General features: G+C 40.5%; 2 protein-coding genes and 1 long non-coding RNA gene across 6 annotated transcripts; 2 read left to right on the forward strand and 1 right to left on the reverse strand.

Moving 5' to 3' along the window:
• Positions 1-268: 268 nt before the first annotated feature.
• On the forward strand, positions 269-3748 carry LOC145457434 (dynein axonemal assembly factor 10-like). The gene is made up of 2 exons (XM_080335659.1): positions 269-628; positions 2496-3748. Exons 1-2 carry the CDS (start codon positions 401-403, stop codon positions 3324-3326), a joined length of 1059 nt encoding a protein of 352 aa, XP_080191785.1. The 5' UTR covers positions 269-400; the 3' UTR covers positions 3327-3748.
• A 1726-nt stretch (positions 3749-5474) lies between these two features.
• LOC145457456 (uncharacterized) lies at positions 5475-9494 on the reverse strand. Its single transcript, XR_013920880.1, has 2 exons — positions 9401-9494; positions 5475-8364 (listed from the first exon to the last, which is right to left on the reverse strand). It is a non-coding gene; the product is annotated as an uncharacterized LOC145457456 (long non-coding RNA).
• Positions 9488-24103, forward strand: LOC145457417 (protein disulfide-isomerase 2-like). Of its 4 annotated transcripts, none has more exons than XM_080335636.1 (12): positions 9488-9750; positions 11662-11859; positions 13026-13156; positions 13652-13789; positions 14437-14541; positions 15258-15383; positions 16308-16508; positions 17015-17135; positions 18431-18612; positions 20818-20922; positions 23035-23169; positions 23714-24103. In XM_080335636.1, the coding sequence occupies exons 1-11, from the start codon at positions 9600-9602 to the stop codon at positions 23167-23169; spliced, it is 1593 nt and encodes a 530-aa protein (XP_080191762.1). In that variant the 5' UTR covers positions 9488-9599; the 3' UTR covers positions 23714-24103. The 4 variants fall into 4 exon arrangements, with proteins under 4 accessions (XP_080191762.1, XP_080191764.1, XP_080191763.1 ...); XM_080335637.1 differs by lacking the exon at positions 18431-18612 and adding an exon at positions 19690-19868 and having other exon boundaries at positions 9492-9750; XM_080335638.1 differs by lacking the exon at positions 23035-23169 and having other exon boundaries at positions 9491-9750.
• Positions 24104-26171: the final 2068 nt, after the last annotated feature.

Here is a 26171-nt window from a genome sequence, read left to right on the forward strand (position 1 = left end):
CCCCGGAGAGAGTCAGCCGTATTCAACAATATTGAAGATTTGTTCCTCCTCCAAGAGTCTCCTCATTCTCATTTTAGTTGTAAATCTATGGACAGTGAACGCTACTAATAACGAATTGGTGTAGATTTATTCAAATTTTATCGAATTATCCGAATGTTTGGCACATTTTCCATTCAAAATTATTGTAAAAAAAAATATGGAGTAACATCGCCATCTGGAGGAGGTTCAGTTGTCAACGACCACCGATTTCAAACCGACGCTTTTTCGTCGGATTTGCGGCGTGCGTTTATTTTGTTGCAATTTTATTCTTGCGTCGTGCGAATGTGGGGCTTGTAAACTCTTCTAGTCGATTAACTCTACTTTACAGGCGAAAAGTATACTGTGACCGCACATTTGTCTGATGGATAAGCCTCAAATAATTAGTCACATTGAAAAGTCGCTGGATTTCACGCTTTTCGACTGCAAATGGATACCGCGAAGCGCCAGATTTGTCGTTCTCGGCAGTTACCCGCGAGGAACGGGAGCGTTGTTGGTGTACGAGATATCACATCGTGATATAGTTAAGATTCACGATCGTGAAACTACTAGCTCTTTGAAATGTGGAACTTTTGGAGCATCGTCTTTACAGGTAAGATTTACGACTGCACTGTATTACGTCAATGTCTAGGCAATAACGAATGAATTGGTAGGCTACATCAGTAGTACATTTTAATTTGTAACTTTGATAATACGCACCACATGAGAATGTACAAGAGATGGTCAAAGCATCAGCATTGCTGTGAATCCTACTGAAACTTGATACGTTTTGCCTAATAAAGCAGTTGCTAGCAGCGATGATTCTCCAAGTAATTTTATAAAAATTAATAATAAAGTAAAGAATTGTGTGAGCACAGGACATTGATTGCAGGGCTGTTGCTCGAGTATAAGTAAATTTAAGCACTAACCAGTATATAAAGTACTTTAAGTTGAAGTAAAAGTCTGGAAATTTCCCAAGTAAATAATTTGGAAAAGTAGATTTGGTCCATATGTCAAATACACTACAAACAAAATAGGACAAAGTCAGTCTCATATTTTTTACATTAGGATGATTTAGTCTCATTTTCATCAATTTGACTGAGACTGTTTAGACTGAGACTCTATAGAATTGTCATGATAATTCGGTCTTCAAAATAAGACCGTCAGTAAATGCACCTATTAGGACATTTTTCGATTTATCAGTGTTTTTGGTCTTGTTTTTGAGACAAATTTTGCTAATCAAGAAATAACCTGGTCGGTGGTCTTGAAATTGTGACCGTAATGTTGTCATGAGACAAGAAAGCTAGACATAACTCTCTTATTGAGACAAATTTTGATGCTTCAGTTTTTTTTGGCTTGTGTTTAAGACGAATTTTGCTAGTCAAGAAACATTGAGGTCCCTGATCAGCTGATCTTGAAAATTAGACCGGAAAGTTGTCTAAGATAACAACACAGAACACAACTAGCTTATTTACAGTGTTTGATGCTTCAGTTTGTTTTATCTTGTTTTTATGACGGATTTTGCTAGTCTCATATACTTTTAGTATAGTGAATCAAAGGTGGGCTACTTTCGAGATTGCAATGTGAAGTGTTTCTACAACACAAAACATCTCGTGACACTAAAAATAGAGCAATAGTTTACAATATATACTGTTATCATTATGCATGGACCATTTTGTGCAGTTGTCGTCATAATTTCACTCATTAAAAGACGCAAACCAATCTCAAAACTATTTTCAACTTCAGGAAATATATTTACAATTTTTTTAGTTTCACGTCAAAAAGTATTGAATAGAATAGCCGAAAAATATAGCCACTTTTGTAACTTGTGAAATCAGATAAACCTACTTTAGTATTGGAATATTGGTTCTTGTTTGGCAGTTCTGATCAATGAATACGGTATCGTAATTGGTGTATTACTAATTGAATGTTATATATCCTGTACTGAAACATTCTGGCTTTTGATATTCTCTCCGTACAATAACGTCATTATTGTTGCTTGTACATTCTGTATTTAGCTAATCTTATCCAATTTATTCATTCGTTCACGAAAAAAAACTAAATTAATTTCAAACTCAAAGGGAATAATTCAAGTTGAAGCTGTTGGTCTGCATGTGCACGCTAATCGATATTGAGCCTGTTCGGCGTCTCAAATCTTGATACAGTTTCACTCTTTGTTATTGTTTGTTATTTTTCTAACCTTTTTGAGTTAGTCTAGTTACCGTACTGTACTTGTTTCATGGATATTACATTCGCAAATATCTATAACATATCGGCCTGTGTATGACTGCAATGTTACCAGCTGCCTTGATGATCTAATGGCCATATTGGAGGCTAACATTTCACTGAATTATTTTCTCTTATTGTCAATATACAAAGTTCTTTTCAATTCTCTGCTAGTTGCTGACGATTACTCCTGACGAGCGTCGGCCAAGAATATTTGTGTCTATTTCAAAACGAATATATTATTATGTCTTCAGTCAAGAAACCTCGCAACTGGAGACTTCTCCGGCAAGCTCAACGTCTGGGATTTGGAGTCCATGCAGAGCACGTACACGGCGTCGGCTCATTCTCAAATAATAAACGCAATCGACGGCGTTGGCGGATTAGGAATTGGCGAAGGAGCGCCGGAAATTGTAACAGGCAGCCGAGACGGATGTGTTAAAGTCTGGGACGTACGCCAAAAAGATGTTCCAGTTGCTAATATGGAGCCAGATGAAGGGCAAGAAGCGAGGGACTGTTGGGCGGTTGCGTTCGGTAATGCATACAATTCAGAAGAAAGATGCGTATGCGCTGGTTATGATAATGGTGATGTAAAGTTGTTTGATCTGAGGACCATGTCGTTAAGATGGGAGACTAACATTGCTAACGGCGTGTGTGCTGTACAATTCGATCGTAAAGACATAGCAATGAACAAATTAGTGGCTACGTCTTTAGAAGGGAAGTTTCAGGTCTTTGATGTCCGCACGCAGCATAAAACAAAAGGCTTTGCGTCCGTTTCGGAAAAAGCACACAAGTCGACAGTGTGGCTCGCGAAACACCTTCCCCAAAACCGTGACGTCTTTATGACCACCGGGGGCTCGGGATCGCTGAATTTGTGGAAATACGAGTATCCGGCCAAAAGGGTGAAATTGGAGGATAATGAACACGTGGGTGTGGCGGGGTCGGTTCAACTTCTGCAGAACGCGGTGATATCGACGCAGCCAATATGCGGATTTGATTGGAGTCCGGATAAACTGGGTTTGGCTGTTTGCGTCGCGTTTGATCAGTCTCTACGTGTTATTATTAATACAAAGCTAAATACATTGTGAAGATTAGGATTGATCGCCGGTAACATACTATTTATGAACATTTTGTAAGTAGATTTTGGAACCCGCAAGTTGTGTTATCAAACTGTACTGACAGCTGTAGCTATAAATATCATTGGTTTGATTGTTATTTCTTGGATTTTTTACATTTACACCTACATCCATTCGATGTCAGTGGCTTCCTGCAGTTTTTGTTCGAACAACCCACATCCAGTATATGCAAATAATGTCGAATTGTTTTCCGGACACCGTGTTTGTGCCTGACTCGTAAATGTTTCCGGCATTGAAAACTGTTGCTTGATAACTTGTCTATTTGTACTCGTTCTCTGTCAAAGCTGCAGGAGGTGATTTTAGCTTTAAAAAATGATAGCGAACCTCAGTTACTGTGACGTGACTCGCGCCCGAATCCAAGTTTTTTCTGTTGATTTCTGTCCTTTCTAGTTTTTGAGAGAGAGAAAGAGATTTTATTGCTTTGTCAACAAACAAAATGAGTAGGCCTATGTGAAAAATAACCCAAAACACACACGCATAAACAATAATATTAGTGCGCAACTAACTGTGTAACAGTACAGACGGGTGCCTGCGAGTTTGAGTTGATTTCCAGGGATTAGCTGACTCTTGTTTAGAGCATAGCTAACGCCCAGGAGTATGGTAATGACAATATAGCGTTGTAGCTTGAGTGAACACTGATCAGTGTGCCTCGACTAGTGCAGTGATTTAGCATGCCATCCCCTTCGAAATTTTATGCTGTTCGTATTTCGAACTAAGCAAACGTTGGCGCGCGATCGACCCCGCGATCTTCAAAGCTTTTTAATTAAGCACTGTCGCGACTTAATCTGCTTCATCTTTCCCGCGCATTTGATCTGATGTCGCTTCCTCTTATGCATATGTCGATTGCGCCAGCTGGTTCAGCTGATGCGACGCAGTAAATAGTCGAATAAAATCAGCGTGTCGACATGACGAGCAGCAAAGCGTCGTTATTTTGACTCGTGGCGTACCGCTAGGATGGTTTCAAATACAAATAACTGTCAACATCAATATTATGCTGAGTTAACAGCGGCAGCGAAATAAAGAAAACCTCGCCATGTTCCCATTGCAATGGTTGTGCGTAACCAAATAGTAGCGTCAAAAACCTGATTTCATATCCGACAGATCTTATGAATAAACTTGAACTTGACCAAGGTTACATATTGGCTACTGTTGATGTGTTGAATAATATATTGATATTGAAATAAACTCGAATTTTTTCGGCTGACACTCTTCAGCGGTTGTCGTCAGCAACTGTAGTAGAGATTTCAAAATATATTTGTATATCAAGAGTCAATTGAATAGTATATTCATATTAAAATGAACCCGAATATTTTCGGCTGACACTCGTCAGGGGTAATCGTCAGCAACTAGTAGAGAATTCGAAAGAACAGCGTATATCAACAATCGTAACACAAAATATGACGTCACCAGCACGAAATGTCGAATACGAGAGCGTTCAATGTACTATTTTTAGATGATACACGAACTCTTTTTGTTGACACAGCCTTGGCTGGTGTATTTTGATAAAAGTCGACGGCATCTTGGAACCTGTTCGCGAACTGTACGGCACCGAATGTGTTCGTGATTCGTTCACTTTCGCCAGTGAGATGCGAAACCTGAACCTGCCGGATTCAGAAGTGTTCTTGAGCTCATTTGATATCTCTAGTCTCTTTACAAACGTTCCGCTGCAAGAGACTATCGATATTTGTGCGAACGCGAACGCGCTTTACGGCGGTAAGCTAGCACCACCATCAATGCCGCGTAAAGTTTTTGTTGAACTTTTACAGGCAGCTACATGTTCTGTTGAATTTAGCTTTAACGATGTTATCTATAAACAAATAGACGGCATATCGATGGGATCTCCCTTGGGACCTACTTTGGCTAACATTTTCGTAGGATTTTATGAGGTCGAGCTTCTCACCCAGCGTGTGTCCGTCAAACCGGTGTTGTACCGACTAGGGTTGGATTATCCGGATAACGGTTAACCGGTTAACCGCAGGTATTTTCACTATCTGATATCCGGATATTTTTCTGCCGGTTAACCGGTTAAAAAAGAATCGTTGCTAATGTATTTTACACGTTTTAGTAAGCTTCAATAAGTCGTATTCAGTGTTGGCGCGGCCGATTAACGAGAAGCGTGTTGCCAATTAGCGAGATGCGTCTGTACACATTGCACAATGTAATGTGACGCGATCTCCTGCTGAGAAGATCGTTAAATTAGGTCATTGATTGCCGCGCGCTCGGCTATCGTCTCTGGCCTGATTTATCGCGTCTTCAACAAGCCGATAGTTCCACTGGATTGAAGAATCGCATCTGCAATAGGCCATGTGCAGTGTACACACTATTCCATCGCTGGCCTGCACAATCGCATCTTCATTGGCTTGGTGCTCACGATATTATCGTTGACCTACACAATCGCATTTGCAATAGGCCTACGAACGATATATTCGCTGGCCTAACCATCTCGGACCCAGCATGAATTGGCTCCTATCTCTCGATGGCTTGTTGACGATATGCCGTTAAGAGCTTCTTGGAGGTACAGAACTTCAATATACAATTAAATAGTATATTCATATATGAATATACTATTTAATTGTATATGCCGTTAAGTGTATTCTAATTAGTGATTCTGAGAGTGACACCGCGAAACTGAATGACATCGAATGTTCGCAAAAATGTGCAAGCGTAATTGATTTCCGCTGATGATTAATTCGAAAAAAAAAATCGAAACCCCCTGATTTTATTTCAATCCCCCTACATTCTCGGCTGGCTGCGTGCCTGATCACGTGAATTAGAGCGCGGTATCATGTCGGCATCAATTCCAGTATCAGCTAGTCGTCCTTCTAGTACTCCAAACCTAAACATAAGGATGGTCAAAAGGATGTAAAACCGCTGAAGTTTCCGGCGTACGATCTGCCAACCTTTTGACTCTCTACGAAGCGCTGCTTTCTATTCAGCCCACTTCTGTGGAAGCTGAAAAAGCATTCAATGAACGTGGACTCTTTGTTACAAAATTCCGGTCCTGGCTACAGGATCCGAAAATTGATGCATCTGTGCTTTATAAGGAGGGCATTGCAGAAGCAGTGAACATTAAATTTGCGTGGTTTTTCTCGTATTCGCTGATACTGCGCGCGTAGGTAGGTAGGCTACTCTACAATAACACTGTGTAATGATTTTGCGATCAGTTTTACATGCAGACCTAATGAGATCGATTGTCTCACTTAGCAGTTATTATCCGGTTAACCGGTTAGATAAATTCCAAAATATCCGGATATATCCGTTATCCGGATAGTGAAAATTATTGATATCCGAACTAACCCTAGTACCGACGTTATGTAGACGATACTTTTGTCATTTTCAGAAATGAGATAGACTGTGATCAATTTCTCATTCACTTAAACTCGCTTCACCCGGCTCTGTTATTCACAATTGAAAAAGAACGGAATAACTCATTGTCATTTTTGGACGTTTTAGTCGAAAAACATGATACCAATAAATTTGAAACATCAATCTTCCGGAAACCGACATTCACTGGCCAATACCTTCGTTGGAACTCATTTAGTCCTAGCCGCAGAAAAATCAACCTCATAGGCACCCTCGTGCATAGAGCGTTGATGATATGTTCTGGTAATAAACTGAACTCAGAACTTGACAATATCCGGAAAATCTTACTTGATAACGGTTACCCTGAACATGTCATCAACCGTGGCATAGAGAGGAAAGTAACGTATTTCAATGCAGAAAAGTCAACAGAGCCTACCGAACGAACAACCAAAGATGTTTACATCCATCTACCTTGGATAGGGCCTATTTCCACCCGCTTTGAAAAGCAATTGATTTCAGCGGTCAATAAGTGTTACGACACAGTGAAGACCAACGTGATTTTCACGACAACGCAACTGCTCCCCGCAACACGTAAAGACGTGCTACCCGCACTTCAGCAAAGCAATGTAGTTTACGAATTTAAGTGCCACTGTGATTGTGGCTACGTGGGAAGAACGTCAAAGCGCTTGCAGGAACGCATAAATCAGCATGTCCCTAGATTGATTAGAACACGCTCGATGAAAAGCTCACCCTTAACTCACCCGCTCAAGATTGATGCGGACCAATCAAAGGCCATAAATTCTGCAATTGGCAAACACTTGTTGGATAATCCCGCCTGTGCGAAAAATTATCGAGACGACAGATTTCGCATACTCGGAAAGGGTCGCTCACACTTTCATTTGTGCTCCTTGGAGTCGACTTTTATCAAAATACACCAGCCAAGGCTGTGTCAACAAAAAGAGTTCGTGTATCATCTAAAAATAGTACATTGAACGCTCTCGTATTCGACATTTCGTGCTGGTGACGTCATATTTTGTGTTACGATTGTTGATATACGCTGTTCTTTCGAATTCTCTACTAGTTGCTGACGATTACCCCTGACGAGTGTCAGCCGAAAATATTCGGGTTCATTTTAATATGAATATACTATTCAATTGTATATTGAATTTCTGTACCTCAAAGAAGCTGTTCAAATATCAAGAGTCGTGTCCGGCCAGGTGTCACAAATATTGGCGACACTCAATTCCACACGCTTTGGCCGCGGTAGCGGTAGGAGGAATGCATTGGTTTATTAGCAATTTTATCAGTTCAATACACCACAAAATGGTGGAATGATGGAACAATGATATAGTCTATCTGCATTGCAGCGAATTCGTAACAAGCTGAAGTCGACTCTTCCATTCCTAACCCGGCTGTTTGCTTGCTAGCCTGGTATTGGCTGCGTCATGTCCGCTCAATGCACACAATGTACCATGCGATGTTAAATGGACAGATAGGAGGCTGTCGAAGCGACCATCAGTTACGGTCTCTTAATCTGGCATCCAGGTCGGCCTGTACCCAGCGTTCGACGTTAATCTTCATTCGGCAGTCTTTGTTTTTCTTCGGACACGCTCTATATTCGCTTCTTTGAGTACGTCCCTCATCTGGTCTTTTTCGCGATGGTAGCGGGTTTCACGGTCCCTAAAATCTAACATCGCATTCCAAGAAAATTCATCCTACAGTCAGATGTGACATAACAAATTCCGATGTGTTGATTTCAAATTTATTCTGTGGTGTTAATTCGTACGTTAGTGCGCTTGGTGATCATAAGGTGAAGAGTTCTCCACAGAGGGGATGCTTCATCGTTCGGTTCGGTTTATTAGCAATTTTTATCAGTTCAATACACCACAAAAATTGCGATCGTCTTTATATATTGTCACAACCAAATCCTCCTGTCGTCGTCACCTACACATTTGAATCATTGAATGCATCCAAGTCCAACATCTGTATCGAGCGAACTGAAAGGTATTTTTTTCTGCCAATATACAATTCTGCAGTTGGTCTAGGAATATAACACGTAAGACTCCTTTGGGAATGTTTGAAACGGCCCCAACCGTGATTGAACGCCATGTCTTATCTCGGTATATTACCGCTAATCTTGTGAAAGACGTCGACGCATTAGTCATCATAGTGATTGTTTGGTGTGCCGTGTGCGCATGCCGCAATTACTGAAACACGAACAGTGGTACGTGTCACTGCTTTAGAGCCCCTAGTAATGATGTCGCGTGCTGCTTGTTCTGGTTCGTAGTATTGGTATTTTCATCAGTTCATAACACCACAAGATTACGATAAAATGAAAAGATCAGACGTGCACTGGTTGCATTATAGGAGCGCGATATTCCGACCAACTAGGAATTTCTCATCACAATCTTTGAGATTCGTATATATCAGGTCATTGATTGATCAATAGTACTCAGTATACAGCAAGTGAAGTTTAAACTTTCGGAGTTCCATTTCCCCGAAGTTTCTTCCGCGGTCGAAATGATGAATAGTGCTAGGAAATGCGAGGGCGCGAATTGCCACATTATGGTATTACACTAGACTAGCTCAATTCATGTCATATATCGTGGTAGGGATAATAGTAAGCATAAAATACGTGGTAAAGAAACGACGAAAATTGCCGTTTGAGGAAACTTTCAAGCCCGCGGGGCTAATTTGTAAGAATCCATCGACAGACTTCCTACCTTTACTCCAATGGCTGCTTTACACGGTTAGATTTGACGTCTTGAGCGCATGCGCAGCCGGCCGCCACGTACGAGACACGAGCACAAAACTGACGAGGATTAGCGTTACGTTCTCTTACGTTGTATTGGTGCGCTGTAGTGGAGTTGTTAGGTTCAGTATCCTTTTCATTAAGAGATTAGTAGGTTTAAATTCAAGAAAATGTTTGGTTACGTTCCTGCGATCCTGACCCTTATGGTCGTTCTTACTAGGGCTGATGAAGAAATTCAGTATGAAGACGATGTTATGGTTTTGACCGATAGCAACTTCGACTCAGCTGTTGAAAATAACAAGTACCTGCTCGTTGAATTTTGTAAGTGTTAATTTTTTCTATAAAATTGTAGTTTTCAGCGTTCTGCCTTGCTATCTCGAGAACTGTCATACATTGTCATCAGACAGGAACGGTCATTGCTTTTGTTAGAGATGATCTTTCGTATATAATTAGTAATTTTACGGCGCTGCTTTTGCGAGTCCTGTGACGACTATAGTTGTCAACCACTAGTGTGGATAACTTTCAAGGTTTGAAGCGGAAAAACTGGAGTATTATTCCATATGTAATGTGCTAATGGAACTTGTATAGAATATAATTATCCACAATAGTAGAGGCCGTGTCCATCAGTTGCAATGTAAATGTGTCATCCTTCGGTCGGATTTATGTTGGTCTGGATGTGATAATCACCCTTGCCTTAATAACGCAGGGCTATTTTAATTTTTTATGATTGCTAGACGAATCTTAAGAGTTAGAAGCGTCTTTCAACCAAGCCTCGATTAATTTTTTACAATTTATTTACAATGACTGTATTTGCATACTACATTTTTAAGACAAAATACATAGTGATTGATGTAACTGAAATTATACCAATTCTCTACGCACGACGTAGGTTTCATGAAGCTCAATGCATAGGCTACATTATTAGTCGAGGATGTATCCCAGCTCTTGAATCTTTGAAATTGACACCGTACTAATGATTTTTCAAACCCACGCATGTACATTGTACAGCTATAAACGCGTTGGCATGTGCAATGTTGCAATAACTTTTAGGTTAAGCCTTCGTACTGCTCGTTTGTTCTGCAACCTAATGCTGGAACTGTTATAGAGAAACCAGAATGTTAGGCACACCGAATTGTGTCATTTTGCAATGCCAAGAGTGGGCACACTTAATGATTAAGCCATATTGCCCTAACAAATCGTACACTTGCCCAGCTTTTTGATCGCTAATCTAATGATGATACCTGCAAAAAGTTTAGCAGATTTTGTGTTAATTAGGCATTAAACAATTGCTGGTATTCAGATATATAGAACTTCAATATACAATTGGCTAATAACTATTAGTTGCTGACGATTACCACTGAATGCCGAAAATATCGCGGTTCATTTTATTATGGATATCTTGATGTACATTGCTGTAGGGTTGTCCTGATAACTTTACACGATGGCACTGTGACTGAAAGTTTAGATTTATGTGCGAAAGTTACACCACTTATCTACGATTAGAGACACTTAGGAGTACAGAACATCATAACACATTTGAATAAAATATTCATATTTATTCCCGAAGCTGGTCGGCTGACCCTTGTCAGGGGATATCGTCAGCAGTATTGCGAGAATTCGAATAACTATGTTCAACAACAATATATATCGCTAATTATGACGTCACACAGAAATATACGATTGTATTCATACCGTATCATGTAATTGAACATCATCTCTGGGGCGTGCGAATGCGGCAAATTTTTTCAAGATATTTTGCACTTGTCAGTTACAAGTTGACACACGTGACATTCTCCAATAGTTTTGGAAATGAAGTGATCATAATTTCTTATATTCGTTGAATTGTCATGGTCTATTACTGTTTTCTAGGTACCTTATGTTCAATTACCGGTAACCTACTATAGTATAGGGGTTTGTCACATGGTTCTTATGCTGATTTCATTCGTAGGTGTTATGATATAAGCTTATCGCAAAGCTATTTTCTACTTCCATTGAGATAAATTGTAAAATGTAGAAGTAGGCCTAGAAGAAGAATTATTCCAAAAACATAGGCCTGTCCAATTTGGCATTGGCAACATTGACAAAATAGATGTACCGTCGTGACCCTTGTTTATGATATAGCCTATAGGCTACTTTCAGAACCGTTGTTATAACAAAGTATAGGGTGGCTGTAAATTCAGTTCCTGATTAGTCTCAGAATTGATTTGAATCGTTAGTTCTATTGATGATTAGATGCCCCATGGTGCGGACACTGCAAAGCCTTGGCACCCGAGTATGCAAAGGCCGCAGGACAGCTTAAAGAAGATGGGTCGGAATCAAAGCTAGGCAAAGTTGACGCTACAGTGCAACAAAAACTGGCATCGAAATATAAAGTACAAGGATATCCAACCCTTAAATTTTTCAAGAACGGAGTCCCTCTTGAATACCAAGGTATGTGTTATCTTCTGAATAAACTAACATGATCCTTTCCACTATAGATTCGGATTGGTGTGAGCATTGTCCCGAACTGACAAAGGTACTTGTTGGCTTGGCTAAGCAATTCAAGAATGAAAATCATAATGTGACGATTGCCAAAATGAATGGCGGTATTCATAATGAAACCGTGGAGAGAGTGAAGCTAGCCGGGTATCCCACTCTCCTGCTATTCCGAAAAGACAGAGTGTGGGAATTTATGGGCAAGAAATGTGTTCATACACTGTAGCGCAGTGCATGTTGGGAATTTCGAGTGTGAGAGGTCAAAGGATTACCTGGTGTTGATAGTTTGCAGTAGTGTACCCATGGTGTAAAATTGAATAGATTCTGTCTGATGTATTATGATCAGTTTATATTTTTCTATCGCTGATATTCTGGTTGCCGCATGCTGTGTGAGCTAGCATTGCCAACACCTATCAAACTAAGTGAGGGTTGTTGTGTTAAAAGTTATTCGTTTCGTACATCCAAACTTGTGCAGACTACTGGATTTTCAGAATGTGAAAGTAGGACTAGAACTACTGACTTTTCAAAACTCGCAACTAAAACTAGAACCAGCGACCTTTGAAAATCTGCAACTAAATAACTAAAACACTTTTAACGAGATTCAATTCTAAACCAACTTGAAAATTATTATTCATTCGGAATCTGTGTGACTTTGTTGCAAATTAGCTAGGAAATATTGGCGATAGGGTGTGTAGTTAAAAATGGGAGCGCTTTTGACCCACAAAAGCCACCCCCTCACTACGCCACTGTTGGTAGTGATGATTCTCAGCTAGCAATGGCTGCAACTGACATTTTATGAATATGTTATTAGAACTAAAACTACCCCGTTTTAAATACCAAAACTAAAACTACTCAAAAATCCACTAGTTAGTTGACCGTCAACTAAATATATGGTAACGTGGTAGTTTGTACGAGTCTGAACACGTACCTTATGGTTGGGTTGGTGTTTTAGGTGAAATATCATCAAGTTCTGTCAGAAAACATCCCCTAATTTAGGCTTGAAGTCTCGTACGATATCAAGTGTTTTGAGAGGCTCTCGTAGCTACTTTTGGTGTTCGCTTGTGTGCCGGGTTGAGGGTCTTCGTTATATGGTGGAATGTTTGCAATATGTTTGTATACAGGAGGAAGAACTGCAAGCGAAATTGTCAACTGGCTTGCCAAGAAAACTGGACCTCCTTCGAAGGAAATCGCGACCAAAGAGGATGCGGACAAATACATCGCTTCCGCTGATGTTGTTGTCCTTGCCTACTTTGTGAGTATGCTCTAAGCATCTCTGCTCAAACTGCTGGATTTTCAAAATGTGCAACCTTTTCAAAACTCGCGGCTAGAACTAGGACTAACTTCCTTTGAAGATACACAATCGACTAACTAAAAGCAGAACTAACTGTTATTCGATTACAATGCAACTCGTTCGGGTGGGATGTTGGAGATGGAATCAAGGCTTCGAGTTTTGAATCGAACTACCCTGAACCCCACCCATGGCTACGTCAATGTCTGCAAGAACATCACACAATAGAACACCTTTATCAATATTCTCTAATGTTCTCTAGTTGGTTAGAAACTAAATTTTTTTGAATGTGCAAATGGAACTCGAACTACTCACTTTTCAAAATCCACAATCAGAACTAGACGTAGCCTACTCAAAAACCAGTAGTTAGGTGACCGTCAATTGCCAAGATTGGTCGTTTGTGCAAGTCTGCAAATATTGTTGTTTGCGTCTGATTTCATGTCTAACACTGCTTTCCAGAGTGGTGAATCTGAGGAACAGAAAATGTATTTGGAAGTTGCGGATTCCGTAGACGACGTGTCGTTTGCGCATATCACAGATGCTGGCGTAGCCGGAGAAGTCGGCATTAAGGATAACCAAATAGTTGTTTTCAAGAAGGTAAGTTTTACGCATACTTCCGTCCAGAGGTGTTCATTAACGTAGTACTCCAGTACGTTTTGCAAACTTTGACCGCTGAATAATGAAGTATGGACTGTTAAGTTGACGCGACAACATTATAGCGATCGTTTGATTAACATAAATCTGCTTAATAAATGAGTTGGCCTCGTGAATAGGTTTTAAAGATAACATGGCTATAGACCTGGAGTACTAAATTTTTAATTGCTTTGAATCGCTACTTCTGCAGTTCTGCTTGAGTGTAAATTTTCGGCATTATTTCTACTTCTACTCGATTACCAATGGTAACTACTTCAACCACCCCATGTTCCAGTCTGGTCCATCTTATTTTACCCAATTAACTTCTTTTAATTAACTTGCTTGTATCACTCTGTGCCGATCTAAGGAGGAGGCCGGTAATTGTACTTTTGCCGGAAATGGCACTGACCACGGTCAATTGGAGTCGTGGGTCCTAGACCGGACTTGGTTGTTCATGCAAGAGCTTTGCGAAGAGGTATTTTATGGTCTGGATTGGGTAATAGCGGGGCGTGGGGTTTGTAGGTGTGTGCGGTCTACGGTTTATCCAGTGCTCGAAATATAGCGGTACTGTTGGGTTTTAGCGGTAATGGTATCGCATGCTTTTTTTGAAGTTTGACGAAGAACGTGTAGATTTCGAAGGCGAAGCGAGCGCCGATGCGATCCGCGATTTCGTGAAAGGAAACCAGCTTCCGTTGGTTAGCGAATTCACGCAAGAGGTGAGTGTGACGTCACATTTAAAACGAAACGAACGGAATTTCTATCTCACGAGTACAAGGCATCGGATCAAGCGACGTTTCCCAGATAGGGTATATTGTGGATGGAGTGTGGCGTGCGGTTTTAGAAGCTTAGCTTTTTAGGAGTGGGTGCTGCATAAATTCATAAATGTCGGTGTGTAACTTATCCACGTTGCTAGATAGTGCTTTAGGGTAGAGAGCTTCAATATACAATTAAAAATAAATACAGGCGGGGGGGCATAAAAAACGTTTAGTCAACTACATTTCATTAACTGTTTGGTGCAAAGTTCAATGTGAAAAGAATCTTGAGAGGTACAGAAATTTATATACATTTTATACAATTGAATATGTTCATTAAAATATATTCGTATATCTGGTAATCGTCAGGAATCGGTAGAGGATTGAAAAGAACATTGTATGTCATTAATATCACCAATCGTATGAATCATATTTGGTGAGATGATTGTTGTTATACAATGTTCTTTTCAATTCTCTCCTGATTACCCCTACCGAGTGTCGGCCGATGATATTATGGTTTATTTCAATTTGAATCTATAACTCTTGTACATACCTAATCGGATTAATCGAAATTCCTCTCCAACTTAGTTTAAAGCCCGTGGATTGGTCGCGCATCGAGAAATATGGTGTTGGGTGTATCGCTTTGTTTGCCGGTGATTGATGTGTTGTTTCGTTCGCAGTCTGCTGCCAAGATCTTCGGCGGAACCATCACGACGCACAACTTGCTGTTCATCAAGAAATCCGACAGCGCATTCCAGCAGACGTACGACGATTTCAAGAAGGCCGCCGCCGAATTCAAGGGCAAGGTATTATATATAGTCAACTGGATGCTTCTGATTAGGGCCCGGCAGTTTTTGAGTCGATAACGATAATGCATGAAATAATTTGCACCTTCGCCAATAACCTTCAGCCGCAATTCGAATTCTATGACATCTAGCTTAAGACTAATTTTCAATACTATGTGGAGAGTGGAGCGTTCATTTGAACAGCTTTAGAACCATTACTGTGGTTGGACGTAAACGAGATCATTTCTTGTCCATGTACATTAGGGGTGTTCAAAAATGACTTTTTTTCTCAAATTGTACTGGCTACTTGATGAAATTGTTAGGTTACCAAATTTAAGCCTACACCCCCAATTTGGTTCAATTCCAGCGAGTAGCCGCATTGCTACAGGAGAAGAAAGTTTCTATTTATTATTTAAAAATAAATAAACAAAAATTTCAGTTCACCCCATGAAAGTGTTAGGTTGTCTATAGAAACGATGGTTGGAATTGAACATTCCAACCAGTGGAAGCGGAGTTATTGCCGTCGAAAAATTTGGATTATCAATAAAATAGTATTTACGGTGACCAATTCTTTAATTATTTGTTAGTTGTGCCCACCGTAAATACTATTTTATTCACATCCAAATTTTTCGACGGCAATAACTCCGCTCTCACTGGTTGGAATTGAGCCAAATTTGGTGAACATCGTTTCTATAGACAATTTAACCCTTTCATGGGGTGAACAGAAAATTTTGAAATTTTTGTCCATTCATTTTTATGTAATAAATAAAAACTTTCTTCTCCTGTAGCAAGGCGGCTACTGGCTGGAATTGAACCAAATTTGGTGTGTAGGCTTAAATTAGGTTACCCAACAATTTTATCAAGTAGCCAGTAAAATTTGAGAAAAAAAGTCATTTTTCAACGCCCCTAATGCACATTTCCTAATTGTGAGCTACTCAATCGCAGGTCCTGTTCATTTACATCGACGGCGACAACGCCGAGAACGAGCGGGTCATGGAATTCTTCGGGCTGACGGCCGCCGACTGCCCGGACTACAGGATCATAAAGATGGACGAGGACATGGCCAAGTACAAGCCGGAGACCAAGGCGCTAGACGCCGAGTCTGTGATCGACTTCACCGGGAAGGTTCTCGACGGGAAAGCGTCGGTGAGTGTTGGCTGTATGGCGACGGTTTTGATTTAAATTGAATTAGGATCAGAATGATAGCTACACTTTTTTTCTGAATTAGATTTAAATTAGAATTATGGCTACAGTTTTTTTTTCAAATATAGAATTATAGCTGCGGTTTTCTTTTCAAAGTTAGATAACAATAAGAATTGTCACTAGTTTTTTTCGAAATCAGATTATAATTAGATTTATAGCTGCTGTTTTCCCGAAGTGGGTTAGCATTACTGAATTCGCAAAATCTTGGAAATTGAATTCAACTCCGAATTAGGAAGAGATACGACAAAATAATGTTGAATTTGTATCAAATCAGAGTTCGTTGTCCTAAACATGTACATCGAGCTTGGCTCGTTTCGTACTTTACAGTTCTGGAAAACCACAAATTAGATTGGACAGAACATAAAAATATCTCGCAAATTAGGATTAGAGATTGATTACCGACATTTTGCTCTGCGAAGGGTTATTGAGATTTTTTTTCAACTTTCCAGCGTCACTTGAACTCGGAAGACATTCCTGAGGATTGGAATAAGAACCCGGTTTGTGTGCTTGTCGGAAAGAACTTCAAAGAAGTCGCTTTTGATGCCAAGAAGAAAGTCTTTGTTGAATTTTGTAAGTAGAGTCAACCGGTTTTGTCCCGTTTCGTCGGTTGCCAGTGAACTCGGCCCATAATCCTAAACCCGGCGCTTCTTAACCTGTACTAACCTAACCCGAATTTACAGAACAAAACCATTAAAACATGATTTTCACACAAAACGAAATGATGATGAATATTCACTGCAAATCAGTACGACTTGTGCTGTATGAGTCAGATATGTATCTTGATCGCCAGCAAACCCAGTTGAGAACCACCGTCCTAACTCTAGCCCAAATACATGAATACAGCAGGGTTGTAATGACTCGAGTCACGATTTTCTGATGACTCTACTTGACTCGAGTCATTTTTTCAAAATACGGAAATGATTCAATCTGTGTATTGACTCGACTTGGACTCGAGTCATTGCGCATGACTCTATCCAAGTCATGCGACTCGAGACTCAGACGGCCAAGACCGACATTTCATTGTGATTTTGAAGGATAGTAAAGTAACCTCACTATTGGGATTTAGCCTATTGGCACTGGTACTTGAAAATGCGACCAGAAACTGCTAAAAGTGAGGAAAATGAGTATATTATAAATGCGAACCATTCGATACCACCAGAGTTATGAAAATTGGGTTTTAACGAGACTTTTACTGGACACTGAGCAGTCGATACAATGACTTAGACTCGGACTCGAGTCAAAATACCATGTCTTGAACTCGACCCTCTGCTCGGTGACTTGGACTCGGACTTGACTTGAGTCAAAACTATAAAAGTGAGATTGACTTGCGACTCGCAGCCGTGGCCCTTGGTTACCACCCTGTAATATGTTAAACATACCAAGTGCCATGTATCCAGTGAAACGTTCATTTGCAAGTCTATCAATACAATATTTATGCATCTCTTTCATAATAATAATAATTGTTACATTTCAAATGACAAATTCACAAAGTGCCGTCTATCACAATCCGCTCTCATATTCAGTGAAACATTGATTTATTAATACAATATAGATGCACCGTTTTCATCACAATAATAGTTATTACAATTCTAATGACAAATTCATGATCATATTCAGTGAAACATTCATTTTTATTAATACACATTGATGCATTGTCTTCATAAGGATAGTAGGCTAATTACATTCATATTGTCAAGTTCACTGGTAACTATTTCGCCGTCTGCGACTAAAACGTATCAATTCCGTGTCACAAAGCTAGGCACAATTCTAGTGGTTCTTATTCACTTGAAATCTCACCCGGCTAATCCGCTTTAAATCTGTGGGCTTTATAAGATATGGCTTGGGTTAGTTATTGGTGTCTCCAGATGCTCCGTGGTGCGAACACAGCACGCGCTTAGCGCCGACATGGGAGGCTCTAGCTGGGAAAATGAAGGATAGGACGGATCTGGTTATCGCCAGAATAGACGGCTCGAAAAATGATGTGTCCGACGTTCACGTCGTCGCGTTCCCGACGCTGCTGTATTTTCCGAAGTCAAAAAAGCCAAAAGTGAGGGTGATGATCGTAGACCTTCAATCATCATGCCTGCTTACATCATGACCTCATTTATCGCCGGTAGTTGTTTTTGCGGTCGGGAGACATACGAGCATGCGACACTTAGCATGTGTGTTCAATTTTTTATTTGATTTGCTCTAAATCTGTTGGGCATGATTATAATCAAGGCATGAGGTTCTGAATCGCAAGTCATTGTTACTTTTTTGATCAAATTTTACTTGATTAAATTGTTCGGTTGCCTTGAAAAATGGTTCACACCAATTTTGGCTCAATTCCAACCTTTGGAAGTATTGCAGTATGAAAAAAGTTTTATTTTTTCAATAAAAATAAATATAAATTTTTTTTATATTTCACTGGTTTCCTCGTGAAATTGTTACGTTGTCTGAGCAAACGATGCACAACAAATTTGGCTCAATTCCAACCAGTAGAAGCGAAGTTATCGATGTTTAAAATTTAGGATTTCAAATCATAGTATTTGCGGCGCGTAGATCTATAATAAATAAAGAAATTTGCCACCATGAATATCATTTTTTTGAAATCCAAAATTTCGCACTCCGATAACTTGCTTTCTACTGGTTGGAATCGGGCCAAATTTGTTGCGCATTGTTTTTCGGAGAATCTAACAACTTCATGGGGTACCCAATAAAATATGGAAAAAAATTTGATCATTTTTATGAATCCAAAACCTTTTTCATATATAGCAATGATAAGTTGGAATTGAACCAAAAGTGAGGTCCAGCGTTTTTTTTTAGACAACTTGACAGCAATTTTTTCAAGTTTTATCGAGTCAATGTGCAATGACTGTAGTAGAAGCCTAGTTCATACACAAAGTGTCTAAAGTTGAGTCATTTTCCGTCCCTGGTGATCTGAAATCACCTGCGGTTAGGGTAGGGGTGAGAACATATATACGGGTTCAGAGTTACTGTTTGGGTTAGTTTTGGAGTTATAAAGTCACATGCTAAAATGCCGCGTGCTCTAATGTCGGGCGACCGTACTTAGCGACGTAGAATAATACGAGCAGTGATTATTTGCGTCGGCCGTTGTCATGTAGTTGCCACGTTGTTGCTTTAGACGCGCCATGGTGCGGGCATTGCAAACAACTCGCCCCGATCTGGGACAAGCTTGGAGAGCACTACAAGGACAACGACGATATCGTTATCGCCAAGATGGACTCTACCGCCAACGAGGTGGAAGAAGTCAAAGTGACTGGTTTCCCGACGTTGAAATATTTCCCCGGCGGTGAAGATAATGTAAGGAGAGAGTTGTTTGCATGCACGTGTTTTTCTTGCTAGATTGTAGCGCCGGAATGTGTATACTGTAGTCAGCATTGCTACTCGTGTAGAAGTGGGGCTGTAAATTTCTTGTCATTTACACTTGGAAATAGTAAATTGAGCAGCTTCTATACAATTGAATAGTATATTCATATTGAAATGAACACGAATATTTTCGGCTGACACTCGTGACGCTCGGTGAAAATCTCGAGATTGATGCGGAACAATCAAAGGACATAACTTCTGCAGTTGGCAAACACTTGTTGGATAATCCAGCCTGTGTGAAAAATTATTGAGACCACAGATTTTTCGTCGTCGGAAGGGGGCCGCCACACTTTTATTTGTGTGCCTTGGAGTCGACTTTTATCAAAATACACCAGCCAAGGCTGTGCCAACAAAAAGAGTTTGTGTACCACCTAAAAATAGTACATTGAACGCTCTCTCATTCGAAATTTCATGCTTGTGACGCCATATTTTGTGATACGATTGTTGATATACAATGTGCTTTCCAATTCTCTATACTAGTTGCTGACGATTACCCCTGACGAGTGTCAGCCGAAAATATTTGGGTTCGTTTCAATCTGAGTATGCTATTCAATCAAATAGTAAATTCTAAGACATGTCCAAACTATTTGGAGTGTTGCTACTTGAGTAACGCCTTGAATTTCTGCTTAATGACAGACAGAAATAATAAATTCCAAGACCTGTCCGAACTGCTTTGATTGTTGGTGCTTGGGCAGAAGTAGAAGTAACGTCTTAAATTTCTATTTGATTACAAATAGAAAGTGATATTCGAGACTTAGCAAGCTCAGCGACAGGTGAAAATTACCCGGAGCAGTAGAAATAATGCACTTTTTCTTGACCATGACCGCCGACTCGTGTGCTTGTGAATTCTTGAAACTTTAATTTCATTTCTAATTTTTCCCAGGTAATTGATTACAATGGCGAGAGGACGCTGGAAGCCATGATCAAGTTTATCGATTCTGACGGCAAAGAAGTAAGTGGCGAGGAAGAAGATGAAGACGTAGATGAGGTGTGTAGTGGTAGATGTGATATTTCGACTTCAACTAGGGTTGGACACAATGATACGGGTAAAATGGAGTGTTGATTGTAATGATGCAGATTGAGAAGTGAGAGATTATCTCTTACAGTGCTGAAATTACAAGCTAATTGCTACTAAGAGTTCATTTATCAACTACATTTATAGTTCCGATACTATTTTCCACTGAAAGTCTTATAGACTATGATTGGTCGTATCGCAAATGGCATGTATGTGAAGCTAGTGACAAACCCACAACATTGTCGCAAAGTGTAATGAAATAAGGTATGGTCAGTAATATACAAAATAATCTTTAATTTGATGTGGAATTGGCACTATATTCTCTGTGGTTGCGTAAATGGTACATTTTCAACTTTACACATCATTCGTGAGGTCATGATTACTGGTACTGGAATACTGTTCATTGCGGTGCAGATGATTTGGAAAGTTGTGACGTGTACCTTGGATACACCACGTTGAAACTTTTCTGAACAATTTCGTTGTTGAGCGTGGGGCTTGGTCACGTCTTCACAGAATGCCACGTGTTTTGGATGGCGTGATCTGGCCAATTGAGATTTCAAGTTTTCAGTGATTGTCGAAAAGTATCAAAACTATAATTCCAGCACTCGAAAATTTACTTGACGGAAACTTTGTTGTTGATACGGCTGATCGAGATTTCAAGGCTTCCACAATGGGAAAAAACATTAAAACTATAATTTCAGCACTCGAAGATATCATGTTGCCAGTGTTTGATTCGAATCACTACAATAAATACTCAGAACTCGAATCACTGTGACCAGCCTTAGACCTAACCCTGTTGTCGCCAATTGATTCTCAAAAAGGCCTCCCACTCTCGAGTGGTATAAATCCTATGCTCGGGCAGGCTTAGTCGCGGGTCCTTTTTTCCTGCGAGAAGTCGAGGTATGGTCGGTGATTTTAGACCGTTGGGGTAGTAGAATGTCGTAGTCGAACCTCCCAAATGTTCTTGCATGTTATTGAATTTGGAAGGTTACAAAATTGTACTTTTGTACACCTACTTTGTAGTACGGAGCCTAGGTTTTTGTGTGGTAGCCGCCAAATCGTTCAGACTCTTGGCGGGTTGTGAAACTAGCGGTTGTCTTGCAATGCGCACAGTAGCGGTGACGGTATACAGCTTGAAGTGTGGAGGAAACGGAAGAAAAGAACTGATAGACATCTCAGAATGCGCACGGTAGTCGTGATAGGTATGCGGTTGGAAGTGTGGAGAATGTTTGTAGAAACGGGAAGGGAAAGTGTGTTGTAAGGTGGGGGGGAATATTGGTGCTGTAGGATGGGAGACGTATGAAATTATGGAAAGAGTACGTTTAGATTGTTCCCATGAAAGATGGCGCCGCGCCTGGCATGTGCCTGCCGGGAGGGGCCGCGTATTTTGACAACCATCACGACGACGCCGACACGTTTCACATCGCCGACATGAACCTGCCCAAAGCAGAGTTGTTGTCTGATTCTGCGGGTGTGGGGACGGAAGAAAAAGCGTCTAATAATGCCGGTAGTTCTGCCGAGAACGTGCAAGGGAAGGCTACGGCCGGCGTGGTAATTGGTGTGAAGTGAATAGGTTGACAGGTTTCGTTGGCGTTGCATGGTTAGCGAGTACTAGCGAGACTCTCAGGGGTGCAGATCTTCAATATACAATTGAATAATATATTTGAATCGGCTGTCACTTGTAAGGGGTAATCATCAGCAACTAGGAGAGAATTGGAAAACAAAACTGCTTATTGAAGATTTGAATCGATTTTTACCCGATAAATGCTGGTAACGTCATTTTGGCGGTACAGGCCTTCAAAAAGCCAGCGTATACTTGATCCGAACGAATCGAATTTCGAAAATATCCTACTCTAAATAGGTGCAGAACTAAAGTACAATGGAATATTCAATCCTCTCCTAGTGGCTGACGGATAACCCGTGATGAGTGTTGACCGAAAAGTTTCAGGTGCATTTCGGTACGAATATACTATTCAGTTGTTTAGCAGGTACTGTTTTCCTATATGCGAAGGGGTGGTGTAAATGTGTGCAGTGGGCATGCGAGATTTGCAATGTGTATTGCTGAATATCACGTTGTTTTTAAAGGACGGTGCCGACTATGTAGCTGAAAAACCAGGCCAAGGGGTGGGAGATGAGAGTAGCAAGGATGGCGAATCGAAGAAAGCTGCGTCTGCGACAGATAAAGCAGAGGCAGGCCCTGTGGGCAGAGATGAGCTATAGGTTGCCGTACTTATGACCGTTACGAGCTTTGATATTTGAAACAGTAGAGATCACACGAGGAAAATGCTAGTCCCTGTATAAGTGCAATTTTAGCCCATTTGAAAGTTCCAAGTATGGAAATGTGCATCTGTTGCCGTGCTCACAAGAAAATCATGCCAGTTATGCATCACCGGAATTAGTTTCAATGTATCTAAACCAAAATGATATCCGAGACCGAGAGGTCGTGATCAACCCACAACATTGTCACAAAGTGTCACGGAATGATACACAACTGGCATTATATTTTTGTCGTCGCATGTAAGGTACATATTCAACTTTCCGTATCAGTCACACTGCTATGGCGCCGTAATGAATGACACTCGAATATATCATGTACTCGATTTTGCTCAGCCCTATTGCTGATCCATATTCCCGAGAAGTAATGGCCCTGATGTTTGCGAGATCCCTGACTTCGTGTCTGACATTGCATTGATACCTGACAACTTCGTGCATGGGAAATGACCGCGTGTAAAGTGTTTGCTTATAAACGCGATCCCTTGTTCAGGAGGAAATTGACGAGGAAGACGAAGACCAAGAGCAGGAAGAAGAGGAATCTCACGCGGACGCGAAAGACGAATTATAAACATTGTGTGGTTCACTACTGCCCATCAGATTTGTTTCAAATGCACAATCGTGTAAAGCCCCCGGTCCTGTTCTTCCCACGCGTTCGCTATTGAAACTGTGAAGCAGCATAGAGCGCCTTAGGTGATGTTTCTTTTCTTTCTGGTTGATGAAGAAAGCAGTAAATAGTTTAGTAGAGATAATTTAAAAATCTGAACTGCAATTACTTTATTCTACGTGCCTGCTAAGTCTGTTTTATTTGTGTAAATGTGTTGGTCTTTTTGTGTGCCAAGTTTCCTGTCTTGATGCTGAAAATATGACCCTATGAAATGGATTTTGGTCAGTTGAAGTGTGTGCCAGGGTTGTTTCGAGTGGTCGGACACTCGTAAATGCGAGACGTTCTGATAGAATCACCGTGATCCAAAGACTTGACGGCAGCGATATGCTATTTCTAGAACCTGTGGGTATGTTCAGTTGACACTTGGACCTAAAATAACGCTCAGCTGTTATGTGTATAATGGTAGAATAGATACTAGTGTTTTACAACGATATGTCAGGCATTGAGCATTTTATGCAGGTGGTCAACAACTGGAGGGCCGTGTCCATGTACCTCGTCTGGACGAAGACGGGTCATGGATACGGTTATTGAGTGACGCACCTGTGTCCTAGGACCTTTGCCTTTTGATATCGCTATGTTGTGGCCGGCGGCGCCTATCAAGTTGAACAATTGGACAATTTGAAGTTGGTGACCCCTGATCACATGCGATAATAGAACTCGGTAACGAAACACAGACACGGAGCAAATTTGATTTGTTAGCAAGATGAAAACCTTTTGGGATAAAGGTAGGTTGTCGAGTTTATTCCGAGTAATCTTCTAATCATACACCCGTCTTGGCATGGAATCTGTATCGGCGGTTCGCATTTTTTTAGAGACGGGAGACGAAAAACCTTGGGCAGTAGCAGTAGAGGTCTATATTTGAAATTACTTGGATATTATGTAGAAAAGTAAAAGGGTTGATTAAATCCTTAGGGGGTACGAAAATAGGCTAGGCTATGTTGAACTTGATGAGGGGGCGATGAGTCGAGAAGGTTTGCGAACCACTGGATGTAAAAGAACAGGACGATGACTGGGGCATGTATCGGTGGGAGAGGGCGATGTCATATCGTTGTCAGGTAATCTTCCGGGGTGTTTAGTATTGATGTAGTATACAGGGGTGGTCCGCGTGATAATTTTCTAAATTTGTTATATTTTCAAAAGTGAATTGCCCACGTAAAGGATGGTGAAGTTGCAAGTTTAACCAATACTTTGATTAGCCTGATAGCGAAATTTGAGATGTTGGTGACTATAAAAGCGATAGGTCCAAAGCATTGGCGTATAGCCGACTAGCCGTGTCCCCGCGTTTTTGTAAATCATTGTAAATTAACATGTTAGGTTTAGTATTTCTCGCCCGATTGATTTAAACTGATATTTTTTTCCTCGCGCCATTTTGTGTCTAGATTTATTGCTTTTAGGAACCTCCCAAATCCTCCGGAACCACGGCATAACTCGAGTCAATTCGGATGTAACGGTCTATAGCAGGGGCCGGCAACCCTGGCACGCGTGCCATTTTGGCGCGTGAGATGATTTTTCATGGCACTCCAAATGATTTGACGCACAAAACATATAACGATATTTTTTTGCAAAAATTGAAACTGAGTTTCTTTTATGTACAAAGCAAAATTATTTCGTAAATCAACATAAAGTACGGTAGTCTTTTGGGGGCGATTTTATTTATCTAAGAAAATTTTCCGCGCGTGGCGCGATTGACTGGAACCTGATTTCTTGCTTATAATGTTGGAACCCTCAAAAATATATATGAACAGCTTCTTTGAGGTACAGAACTTCAATATACAATTGAATAGTATATTCATATTGAAATGAACCCGAATATTTTCGGCTGACACTCGTCAGGGGTAATCGTCAGCAACTAGTAGAGAATTCGAAAGAACAGCGTATATCAACAATCGTAACACAAAATATGACGTCACCAGCACGAAATGTCGAATACGAGAGCGTTCAATGTACTATTTTTAGATGATACACGAACTCTTTTTGTTGACACAGCATTGGCTGGTGTATTTTGATAAAAGTCGACTCCAAGGCACACAAATGAAAGTGTGAGCGACCCTTTCCGAGTATGCGAAATCTGTCGTGTGACGATTACCCCTGACGAGTGTCAGCCGAAAATATTCGGGTTCATTTCAATATGAATATACTATTCAAAAATATATATGTAGCCTACAGAATTTATTTTTAATATGTATAATGTACAGAAATGAGTTCACCCATATTAGCAATTATCAAAGAATGGCGACCTAATATCGTATGAAACCGTACGGGCGCTCTAGGTGCAGCCTGCGGG

Source organism: Botryllus schlosseri, chromosome 15 (genome assembly GCF_051294905.1).
Source record: "Botryllus schlosseri isolate E-star chromosome 15, Bs_hap1, whole genome shotgun sequence".
NCBI lineage: Eukaryota > Metazoa > Chordata > Ascidiacea > Stolidobranchia > Styelidae > Botryllus > Botryllus schlosseri.